The sequence below is a fragment of the Oryctolagus cuniculus genome, chromosome 13 (assembly GCF_964237555.1).
Source record: "Oryctolagus cuniculus chromosome 13, mOryCun1.1, whole genome shotgun sequence".
NCBI classification, from domain to species: Eukaryota; Metazoa; Chordata; class Mammalia; order Lagomorpha; family Leporidae; genus Oryctolagus; species Oryctolagus cuniculus.
In genome coordinates, this window is record NC_091444.1 from 27,436,096 (window position 1) to 27,448,494 (window position 12,399).

General features: G+C 43.1%; 1 protein-coding gene across 4 annotated transcripts in view; it reads left to right on the forward strand.

Moving 5' to 3' along the window:
• Window positions 1-12,399, forward strand: part of RPS6KC1 (ribosomal protein S6 kinase C1) — a 183,155-nt gene that overhangs the window by 29,941 nt on the left and 140,815 nt on the right. For 3 of the 4 annotated variants that reach the window (XM_002717514.5, XM_017347788.3, XM_070055299.1), the window contains one exon: window positions 9,088-9,203. The exons of the other annotated variant lie outside the window; for it this stretch is intronic. In XM_002717514.5, coding sequence (XP_002717560.1) covers window positions 9,088-9,203 — 116 coding nt within the window. The remainder of the gene's footprint in view (window positions 1-9,087; window positions 9,204-12,399) is intronic. 4 annotated transcript variants of the gene reach the window in all.

Below are 12,399 nucleotides of genomic sequence, written 5' to 3' on the forward strand. Positions count from 1 at the left end.
TAAGCTTATCACTGAGTGAAAGGGAGTGGCTTCTAAATTGGTTAAGGTTTTCAGCTATTATTGTCTGTTGTTATCGATTATCTTCAACTTTTTTCGCATCCTTCCATATTGTAGAATGAAAGTTTCTTATTAATCTTAATAAGTAAGCAATTTATCTCTTTCAATAAATAGTACAGTCCATTTGTAATGCTTGATAACTGTAGTGAACCCTGCAGGCTGCAGCTGTGGTGTTGTGGAGGGAATGGTGGTTGATCATTTGTCTTTTAGCTCCTCCCTCATGTTTAGTAAGTAAACCTCAGCGACAAAGAAGCCCTGTTGTAATTTACAGAATCATCAGAGCCGCAGTGCCTGTTCTAGTGGAACAGTGAAAATAGCAGTTAGATTTGGACCTAAATCTTCCGTCCACTCTTTATTGGTGGGTGATCTTACGCAGGTTAACATCTGGCTTTAGTTTTCATGTTGGTAAGATAGGGGTAAGACCTTGTGTTCTGAGGATCCTAGTGGTGGTGTGTCTGGGTGAGTGGCTAATGCAGCTCAACTAGTATTGCTTTCTGTCATTTCGTTAGTTGGCCAGTCTTCTGCCACACTGGATCCTGTGTCTCTTTCTTCAGTTCCGCAGAGCTCTACTGTGAAGTTCCAGGTTTGCCTTCCAGACTTTAGGTCTCCTCTTCTAGGAAGTTCTCCATGTTTCCTGTAGGCTGAGGTGGATTTTCTCTACACCCAGTTGTTTCTCATCAGGATGGCACTTAACTCATTTTATTTTTCTCTATCGTTTTGAATTGGGAAAAATTTCAGATATACAGAAAAAAAACATGTGTAGTAAACACCGATAAACCCGTTTTCCTCAAGTTCATGAATTATTCATGTTTTGCCACATTTTCTGTATTTCTCTGTGTCTCATTTTTGCTATCATTTGAGCATAAGTAGCAGATATTGTGACATTTTGCCCTTACGTCCCGTATTTCTCCTGTGACCACTGTATTATACCCTTCAAATGTATTTTATTTATTTATTTTTAAAGATTTATTTATTTATTTGAAAGAGTTACAGAGAGAGAAAGAGAGAGAGCAAGCTCTTCTGTCTGCTGGTTCATTCCCCAGATGTTTATAACAGCCGGGGCTGGGCCAGGCTGAAGCCAGGAGCTTCTTCCAGATCTCCCACAAGTGTCCAGTGATTCTCCAATTGTCCTAAACATGTCTGTGTAAGCTTCTTTTAGAGTCTGTGGTCATGCCCTTTCTGTTTGTTTGTTTCATGTGGAATAGTCTTTATAAAGTTGTTTTTGTTGTTCACGACATTGACATTTTTATAGACTGTAGAATGGTTAGTTTGTTGAAGGTTTCACAATCTGGAACTGATTGTTTTCTTGTGATTAGCTCTTTTTTTTTTTTAATTTTTTTTTTTATCACGAGACTGTGATTTCCTATGAGAAAGAGACATGCAGCTCCTGACAGCTAAGATCTAGCCTGGCACTAGCTTTCAGTTCAACCTTGATTTTCCTTGGATTTGGCCTGGCATTCACAGCTGGCCTGTGTTGTTCTCCTGTTGAACATAAACAGTTTCACAGAACACAAATAGTAGACAGAGTCACTCTGTGTCCTTGGATCAAGACAAAAACAAAACAAGAACTCCCTGTAATTACTGAGAACCAAACAAGCACATGAACGTTTTTCAAGTTACAAAAGTGATATTCTGTCTACCGTGAGTGCTGCTTTTTCATAAATCATAGCTTTAGTGTTGCTTTGTTCTCACCTTGTTGGGATATTTATTAAAAATCATGGAATTAGTAGAATTAGGTGTTTCTGATAGCAGCATAGAATTATTCCTGCTTCCTGACAGCATCTAATCTTGAGCAAAGCCCACACTTCGTTGAATCTTTCCCCCAAGTGGCTTGCATAAGCTTGATCCTGGAAGTCCTTCCTAACACACTCTTGATAAAATGCCCCAAAGTTCCCAATGGTGTGTATTCTCCCTAATTTCGAGGAATTATCAGTCCACTGTGTTTAGCCAGAGGGTGTTCCTGCTGCTGTTCAGCTAGACAGAATTCACCAGAGACTCTTGGCCACTCTTGACTCTGAGAGTGAATTTTTGATATATTTAAGAATTGGCCGGCGCCATGGCTCACTAGGCTAATCCTCTGCCTGCAGCGCCGGCATACTGGGATCTAGTCCCGGTCGGGGGCGCCGGATTCTGTCCCGGTTGCCCCTCTTCCAGGCCAGCTCTCTGCTGTGGCCAGGGAGTGCAGTGGAGGATGGCCCAAGTGCTTGGGCCCTGCACCCCATGGGAGACCAGGAGAAGCACCTGGCTCCTGGCTTCTGATCTGCGCGCTGCGCTGGCTGCAGCGCGCCGGCCATGGCAGGCATTGGAAGGTGAACCAACGGCAAAAGGAAGACCTTTCTCTCTCTCTCTCTCTCTCTCTCTCTCACTCTCACTCTCTCACTGTCCACTCTGCCTGTCAAATAAATAAATAAATAATCATCAACATCAAGCTTTTCTGGCTAGTTCCTATTAGTCAAGAATAAGTTTTAGTTTCATATAGCCAGTTTTTGGTCAACGACATTTGTATTTTTTTAAAGTTATTATTATTTTTTTTTTTTTTGACAGGCAGAGTAGATAGTGAGAGAGAGAAACAGAGAGAAAGGTCTTCCTTTTTGCCATTGGTTAACCCTCCAACAGCCGCCGCGGCCAGCGTGCTGCGGCCGGCGCACCGCACTCATCCGAAGGCAGGAGCCAGGTACTTATCCTGGTCTCCCATGGGGTGCAGGGCCCAAGCACTTGGGCCATCCTCCACTGCACTCCCTGGCCACAGCAGAGAGCTGGCCTGGAAGAGGGGCAACCAGGACAGAATCTGGTGCCCCGACCAGGACCAGAACCCGGTGTGCCGGCGCCACTAGGTGGAGGATCAGCCTAGTGAGCCGTGGCGCCGGCCCATTTTTTTTTAAAGTTATAAAGTAAACTACTTCTAGATAATAACAGAAAATAGAGAAAATATTGAAGTTTATAAGTCAGGGAGAGAGGCTTTATTTTCAGTGATTTAACAGCCAAATTAGAATCCCTCCACCCCCGTCACAGCAGTTAATAAACCATTATTGGATAAGTGGGGCTGGGGCAGTGCCTTATATATATTATGCACACATAATACATTTATATATTATGTAATATTGCACAGTCAACCTCAAGGAAAAATTGTTTTCCATTTTCTGTCTTTACCTATATTTTCCCTACTCTGTTCACAGGCAAGTAAACATTAGCAAACAGTGTGAATGGAAATCTAAATAAATCTTCAACAAGAGAAGCACCTGTTCATGATTTCTCATGTTGTTGCTACCTTTCAAGTGAAATCTTGATTTTATTATGGGATAAACAGCTATGGATTAGCCACAAGAGTGTTATTGTCCACCATTAGGATGACTATGGACTCTTGTTAATTTTTTTTTTTAATTTTAGAATTACAGGGCTTTGTTACTTGTATTAAAGCCAGTAGTTATTATGTTAAAAGCCATCTGCCTCTCTTTTTTTATGCTACTGATACTATTTTTGTTATTATACTGCAATATCTTAGGGACAAAGAAGTGAGTGTGTTCTTTCATATTTGCTTTGATGATTGTATTCAATGTAATTGAATCTTCTAATACATAGCCTTTATTTTTGGTTTTCCTCTAGTCTGAAAAAGATGTTTTAATTCTTCTCTGCTTGTCTGAGTTTAGTGAAACAGAAATGCATAGATCAATAAAAGTATGACAGAGGCAAGCTTTTAACATATTTATTGCATTGTTCAAGTATTTTTGTCTAGCTTAATGGGGAGGTGAGGTGAGATACTGAGATTAAAGTCTCCAGATTTTTATGTATTTATTTCAGATATAAATATGACCTTTTTAGGGTATCATTAAATATTAAGAAGGCTACCATTAAAATTTCTTAACAAGTAGTTGACACATTTAAAAATGATATCACATGGTCTTGTGGGTTAAAGTATAAAGTAATATATATATTTTCTAGGTTTCTGTTCTAAGATCATTAATATTTTAAAAATTACTAATATTAATTCCCAGAGACAAATTGGTTTTTTGTCTAAAGGATAAATATATTGGACCAGAATCATAAGCACAGGTTTATATTTTCTTACCTAAACAAGAGAAGAGATAATGAGCATTTTACCCATCTGGCCAGTGGATTTTTCCCAAGATTGAATAATTGAGATTTTTTTCGGGCCAGAGAATTTGTTCTACTTATTGGGGCTCTTTTTTGAGTTTGTTTCCAGATAATATTATTAATGGGTAAGCTAGGGGTGGACCATTTGGTGCAGGCGTTAAGGTAGTGCTTGGGACATCATATCCCATATCTGAGTGCCTGGGGTCAAGTTCTGGCTGTTTCTGATTCAAGTTTTCTGCCGATGTGCAGCCTGAGAGGCAGAAGGTGGCGGCTCAAGTAGTTGAGTCCCTGCCATCTGTGTGGGAGACCTAACTGAGTTCCAAGTTCCTGGCTTTGGCCTGGCCCAACTCCAGCTAATATGGTGTTTGGGGAGTGACCAGCAGATGGGAGATCTCTTTCTCACTCTCTATGAGACTCTGCCTTTTAATAAATAAAAAAATTAGGTAAGTCAGTAATGTTATTTTAGATATGCTGTTGTTCACTGGGAGAATTGAGTATAATTGTTGCCTATAAACTGAGAACTATGAGAAAAACAGATTTGGCATGTGGTTTATTTTATTTTCTTGAAAGGCAAAGAGAGAGAGAGAGAGATCTTTATTTGCTGGTTCACTCCCCAAATGCCTGCAGCAGTTGGACTGGGCCAGGCCAAAACAAGCAGCTGAGAAATAAATCTGGTCTCCCAGTTGGCAGGGATCTAACTAGCTGAACCGTCACTGCTGCCTCCCAGGGTGTGCATGAGCAGGAAGTTGGAACTGGGAGAAGAGCTGTGTCTCAAACCCAGGCTCTGATATGGGATACAGGCTTCTAAGTGGCACCTTTTTTTTTTTTTTTTTTAAGATTTATTTATTTATTTGAAAGTCAGAGTTACACAGAGAGAGGAGAGGCAGAGACAGAGAGAGAGGTCTTCCATCCGCTGGTTCACTTCCCAATTGGCCACAATGGCCGGAGCTGTGCTGATCTGAAGCCAGTAGCCAGGAACTTCTTCTGGGTCTCGCACAAGGGTGCAGAGGCCCAAGGACATGGGCCATCTTCTGCTTTCCCAGGCCATAGCAGAGAGCTGGATCGAAAGTAGAGCAGCCAGGTCTCGAACTGGTGCCCATATGGATGCTGGGGCTTCAGGCCAGGGCATTAATCCACTGTGCCACAGCGCTGGCCCCATCTAGTGGCATCTTAACTGCTGTGCCAAGCACCCACCCCAGGATTAGCATATTAGGTTTGGTTACTTGTGACATAATTTATTTTATTTTTAAAATTTACTTATTTATTTGAAAGTCAGGTTTATACAGAGAGAGAAGGAGAGGCAGAGAGAAAGACAGCAAGAGAGAGAGAGAGAGGGAGAGGGAGAGAGAGAGAGGTCTTCCATCCGCTGGTTCACTCCCTAATTGGCTGCAATGGCCAGAGCTATGCTAATCCAAAGCCAGGAGCCAGGAGCTTCTTCCAGGTCTCCCATGTGAGTGCAGGGGCCCAAGGACTTGGGCCATCTTCTACGGCTTTCCCAGGCCATGGCAGAGAGCTGGATTGGAAGTGGAGCAGCCGGGACTTGAACTGGTGCCCATATGGGATGCCAGCACTGCAGGCATCAGCTTTACCTGCTATGCCACAGCACCAGCCCCCTTGTGACAGAATTTAAAGCAAGACAGAATTCCATTTGTTTCTCAAGGCAAAAGATCTGTCAGTAGCCTCAGGCCTAGCAGTGCCATCGTGATCAGGAATCTAAGCTCCTGCCTTGTTCTGTCATTTTTAACATTCCACTTCATAGGCCTTCCTGGAAGGGGAAAGTGACAAAGAAGAAAAGTGAGGGGAGAGAGCTGTATTTTAAGAGATTCCTGGGCACATACAGAATACCTTTGCTTACGTGTTTTGGCCCCAAACCAGTCCATGTCCACACCTAACTGCAAGGCCAGCTGGCAGTGGTAGTTTTCTTCTCTGGGCTGCCGTGCACCCAGTTACAAATGGGACATCAGCTTACTGAGGGGGAAGGAAGTGAGAAGAGATACTTGGAGAGCAACTGGAAGCCTGTTCCATAGTAAATCAAACATTATACTGAATGTTAGGAATCTTGTTCACTACCACTTGTCTGCTGCCAACCTTCCGTGGTCTTGAGTCTTTGAGGATGCTGATGAAGTTATAGTCCCTTTTCTTAGAAAAATTTTCAGTGTGTATGAGTATCTGTGAGGAATTCTGGATTGTTGTCCTGGAAACTTGTCTGTGAGCTGTGGCATAGGGCATTGTTTATGAACCCACAGTTAAGATTTCTCCTTGGGTCGGCGCTGTGGCGCAGCGGGTTAACACCCTGGCCTGAGGTGCTGTCATCCCATATGGGCGTCAGTTCGAGGCCCGCCTGCTCTTCTTCTGATCCAGCTCTCTGCTATGGCCTGGGAAAGCAGTAGAAGATGGCCCAAGTCCTTGGAGCCCTGCACCCACGTGGGAGACCCAGAAGAAGTTCCTGGCTCCTGGCTTCCGATTGGCGCAGCTCCGTTTGTTGCGGCCAACTAGGGAGTGAACCATTGGATGGAAGACCTCTTTCTCTCTCTCTGTCTCTGCCTCTCCTCCCTCTGTGTAACTTTGACTTTCAAATAAATAAATAAATCTTAGAAATTAAAAAAAAAAGATTTCTCCTTAGGATTTTCCAGTGTAAGATAATTTATTTATTTTTTTTTTAAAGAAAATTTTTCTGGGGCCAGCACTGTGATGTAATAGGTTAAGCCTCCATCTACAGTGCCAGCATCCCATATGGGTGCTAGTTCAAGTTTCAGCTGTTCCACTTCCTATCCAGCTCCCTACTAATGACCCTGGGAAAGCAGTAGAACATGGTCCAAGTGCTTGGGCCCCTGCACCCAAGTTGGAGACCCAGATGAAGCTCCTGGCTCCTGGCTTTGTTTTGGCTCAGGCCCAGCCATTGTGGCCATTTGGGGAGTGAAGCAGTAGATGAAAGATACCTCTCTCTCTCTCTCGCTCTCTTGCTCTCTCTCTCTTTCCTTCTCTCTCTGTATCTGCCTTTCAAATAAATAAATCTTTAAAAATTATTTTTCCAAGTTTTCTTTTTTTTATTTATTTTATTTTATTTTATTTTTTTGACAGGCAGAGTGGAAAGTGAGAGAGAGAGATAGAGGGAAAGTCTTCCTTTGCCATTGGTTCACCCTCCAATGGCCACTGTGGCCGGCACACCGCGCTGATCCGATGGCAGGAGCCAGTGCTTCTCCTGGTCTTCCATGGGGTGCAGGGCCCAAGCACTTGGGCCATCCTCCACTGCACTCCCGGGCCACAGCAGAGAGCTGGCCTGGAAGAGGGGCAACCGGGACAGAATCCGGCGCCCCGACCGGGGCTAGAACCCGGTGTGCCAGCACCGCAAGGTGGAGGATTAGCCTATTGAGCCACGGCGCCGGCCCAAGTTTTCATTATTTTTTTTAAATAGAGAAATGAAGCTCTTTTTTAAAGATTTATTTAATTTATTTGAATGGCAGAGTTAGAGACAGAGACAGAGATGGAGACAGAGAGAGGTCTTCCATCCTCTGGTTCACTCCCCAAATGGCTGCAATGACCAGGGTTGGGCCAGGCCAAAGTCAGGAGTCAGAAGCTTCCCCCAGGTCTCCCATGGGGGTGCGGGGGCCCAAGTACTAGGACCACCTCTGCTGCCTTCCTAGGGGCATAAACAGAGAGATGGATCAGAAGTAGAGCAGCCAGGACCTGAACCAGGATCTGTATGCAATGCCAGCACTGCAGGCAGTGGCTTTACCTGCTATGGCACAGCACTGGTCCCGTTTTCATTATTTACTGACACAGTCAACAGAAATTTGCCAGCATGCTCTGTGTGCTAGTTACAGTGGTAGCACTTAAAGATTCATAGACAGTGTGATAATCTGTTAAGTATGCTACGATGCGCCTGGCATAGAAGTGGGAGCCTTAAGTACTTCATCCATTTTCTCCATTTCACAAATAAGCAAATCATCTGCCTGAGATTTTAGAGCTAGTGAATGATAGAGCTTGTGTTGGAGCCCATATCTAACTCCAAAACCTTCTTTATCATGAAACAGATACTTTTCCCTAAGCTTGAGACACGTTGGGTAGAGGGTATTTTAGTGGCTCAGTTTTAAGTTCTTGCCTTGAGTTAGAAGACCAGGAGTCTCTCTGTGCCTTAGTTTTCTGTTAACATTTTGTAAAACCACTTAAAATGTTTCAGTGTGTAATGATGTTGCTCTTTTGATTTTGTATTTTTTTAAACCTATATTGCAATCAGTGTGATACATGACATGCCAGCCAACCAGTAATCTAATCTAAGAGTAATTCAGTATGATATTTGAAAATGTCTTATCAGCATTCAAATTGTATGTATCATTAAAAATTCTATGAAAACCACCTTTCGATCACCTTATAAAGCATATCTCACTGGTGTTGTGTGTGTTCTTTTTTCTCACGAGCTTGCTGTCATGTACGCTGACAGCCTCACACATGGAGTTGAGCATAAAAGCCTTTTGCTTCGAGCTGAGGTTTTTGACCCCACTGATAGTACAGATGTTCTCATAATTTCCTCTCTTCAGCCCTGTTCTAAATCAAAGAGTAGAAAAGGGAAAATTGTGTGAGTAATTACAGTATTAAATTATGATAGAAAACCATCGGAGTTCTTTAAAATTCTCTTTTCAACTTCAGTTTCAAATCATCAGCTCCTTAACTGGTGTTTCTTACAGTGATGGGTCCTGGATTATGAACACAGCATTTATTTATCACTGACACCTCTGCCTCTTGTTTTATAGTAACCTTGTTTTCTTTTCTAGTGACAGTGTTGCTGATTCTAATGGTAGGGATTAGATTTGACTTCGGAAGTTTGCTTGATAAGCCCAGCAAGTAGGCAGTGGTGGGCCTGCAGCTGCTTTCTGATCCGTGGCATAGCCAGTGGGTTGATCATTCTTTCCTTAAGTGTGGGTTCCTGTTTAATCCTAGGACGATTTGAGGAAACTGTTATTGAAGAGAGAAGACAGTGCGCTGAAGACCTGCTCCAGTTTTCTGCCAATATTCCTGCTCTTTACAACAGTAAACAACTTGAAGATTTCTTCAAGGTTTGGTCATCTTTCTGGAATATTTTATATCTTATTAAACACTTTTGTTTTCTAACTTGTAGCAAAATAAAACAGAAAGTGTTGCTTTCTTTTGAATTTTGTTGTTTTCTAAAAAAAGTAGAACAGCTAAATAATAAAGTCTGAGATACAGATTCTATTTTTAGTGCAGATATGTATACAATTTCAGCTTGATATTTTAAAAATTATATCAATTTTTCTTTTTTCTTTTTTGAAAGCAATGTTTGTTTTCATTGTACAGTGACACACACACACACACACACACATCTTCTCTCTGCTGGTTCATTACTCAAATGCCTACAACAGTCAGGGCTGGGCCAGGCTGAAGCAGGAAGCCTAAAACTCCATCTGGGTCTTCCACAAGGGTGGCAGGGAGTCAAGTACTTGAGCTATCATCTACTTCCTTCTAGGGTGCACATTAGCAAGGAGCTGGATCCCAAGTGGAGAAGTTGGGACTCTAACTGGGCATAGTGATGTGGGGTACAAGTGTTCCAGGTGACAGCTGCTGTGCCAAATGCCTATCCTATCTGCTTAATTTTTTTACTCTATAAACTACATGAAGATCATACATTTGGCTTTTGCTTATGACCCAATGCAGATCTTGAGAATAATTGAATTGATAAACAATTAGCTCTTTATTATTCTTTTTACTGTTGTTTCTCTGTGTCAGGGAATCTAAGCCTGTAGGTAGAGGCATTATTATTAAGCAAGGAGAATATTGCTTTATAGAAGTAACAAAAAGCAGTCATGCAAATTAACGCATGCCACAGAACTGAAAAAACAGTTTGGGTTAGGAAAATCATGGAGTAAACAATCTAAGTAAAAATGACCTGTTTATCCTCTCTTTTGTATCTGGGAATTCCTGATTATAATGATGGCTGGAAGACACTTGCTTATAGACTTTGTGAAATGAGACACTTGTTTTTAGGGTTTGTGAAAGCTTGAGTGTCTTCTTTTGAGAAAGATCTATTGCCCATTGTTTAATTGGATTATTATTATTTTTTTGCTATTGAGTTTTTTGAGTTCCTTATATGTTCTGGATGTTAGCCCCTTGTCAGATGAATAGTTTGCATTTCTCTCATTCTCTAGCTTGTCTCTTTACTGATTCTTTTGCTATGTAGAAGCTTGTTAGTTGGATGTAATCCCATTATCTAATTTTGCTTTGTTTCCTGTGCTTTTGAGATCATATCCAAAAAATCTTTGCCTATTCCAATGTCTCACTTACGTTTTCTTCTAGTAGTTTCAAAAGGCAGAGAGTGAGAGAGCGAGAGAGAGAAAGAGAGAGCACACACATGCTCACATTCACTGGTTCACTCCTCAAATGCCCACAATGGTCAGGGCTGGCTCAGGCTGAAGCTGGGAGCCAGGAACTCAGTGTTGGTCTCCCACTTGGGTGGCAGGGACCCAGTACTTGTTGCATCCCAGGGTCTACATTGGCTGGGAGCTGGTGCCAGGAATCAAACCCTGGGCACTGCAGTATGGGGCACAGGCATCTTAATCGGCACCTCAACTGCCAGGCCAAATGTCTTGGTAACTAACCCTTTTTGTTAGTGTCTTTAGTCTGAACTGAATCTGTGGACTCTGTTTCCTGTGAATTATGTGATTGCTGATATCTCTACTTAATTTTTAATTTAGTTTCATTTGTAAGCATGGCCACTTAGGGATTAGTCCTGAATCAGCTTAGTGCTTGGCCAGAGTTTGGCCATTACTTGGGCTTAAAAACCTGTGTTGTTATAAGCTCCCCCTTAATGCTGATGGTTCTCTCTCTATTTTCAAAATTGAGGCAGTTTTTAAGTTTGCCCTGATTTTACTTTCTTTTGAGATTTCCTGCATTTGCTCTGTGCATAGGTACTGTTTCATGCTTTGCCAAAGGCTTGGGTGATGGTTCCTTTTCTGCTCTCTCTTCCATGAGTGGGTAGCTTATTCAGACCTCCTGTGACTCTGTTTTCCTGGATCTCCCTGCTATATGCCTTGTCTTTTGCAAACTGCCACTCAAGCTTGCTGAGCCACTGATGCTCACCATTCGTCTAGCACTGAGAATGCCAGCGTTACTGACAGCAGTGTTGAGGGTGGATTATTTTCTTTTCTTTTCTTTTTTTTTTTTTGGCAGGCAGAGTGGACAGTGAGAGAGAGAGAAAGGTCTTCCTTTGCCGTTGGTTCACCCTCCAATGGCCGCCGCGGCTGGCGCGCTGCGGCCGGCGCACCGCGCTGATCCGATGGCAGGAGCCAGGAGCCAGGTGCTTTTCCTGGTCTCCCATAGGGTGCAGGGCCCAAGCACCTGGGCCATCCTCCACTGCACTCCCGGGCCACAGCAGAGAGCTGGCCTGGAAGAGGGGCAGCCGGGACAGAATCCGGCGCCCCAACCGGGACTAGAACCCGGTGTGCCGGCGCCGCTAGGCGGAGGATTAGCCTAGTGAGCCGCGGCGCCGGCCCAAGGGTGGATTATTTTCTATGCTTCAGTCCAGATCACATCAGTTTCCCACACAAGTGAGTTTGTTGGTTTTCACGGTTTGCCTTGCCCTTCTATGGTTAGCATGGCAGTCTCACTGCAATGGGGGTGGGACAGCCTCTAGCAAGAAAGTCCCAGACTCCCATAGTTCTCACTGTGGTTCTGTGGCTTTTGTGATAAACTGCGTTTTCATTTGCTTTATGCTTTTGATCAATTTCTAGAGCCCTCAATGGTAGTTTTTTAACAGATTTATCCAGTTTTGTCATTGCCTTTTTAAAAACCATTTGTTGATCTACTCATTCTACGGTATTTGAAGTTTTTCCCTCTATGTTAACTTAATTAACATAAAATTTTGAGATATTATATGACAATTTTTTTACTACTTACTCAGAAAATACTACAAAGATTACTCGTTTTGAACTGGAGTGTATTTTTTTTTTTTTTTTTTTTTGACAGGCAGAGTTAGACAATGAGAAAGGTCTTCCTTCCATTGGTTCATCCCCCAAATGGCCGCCACGGCCAGCGCACTGTGCCAATCTGAAGCCAGGAACCAGGTGCTTCTTCCTGGTCTCCCATGCAGGTGCGGGGGCCCAAGTACATGGGCCGTCCTCCACTGCCTTCCGGGGCCACAACAGAGAGCTGGACTGGAAGAGGACCAACCAGGACAGAACTGGCGCCCCAACTGGGACTAGAACCCAGAGTGTGGGCGCCACAGGTGGAGGATTAGCC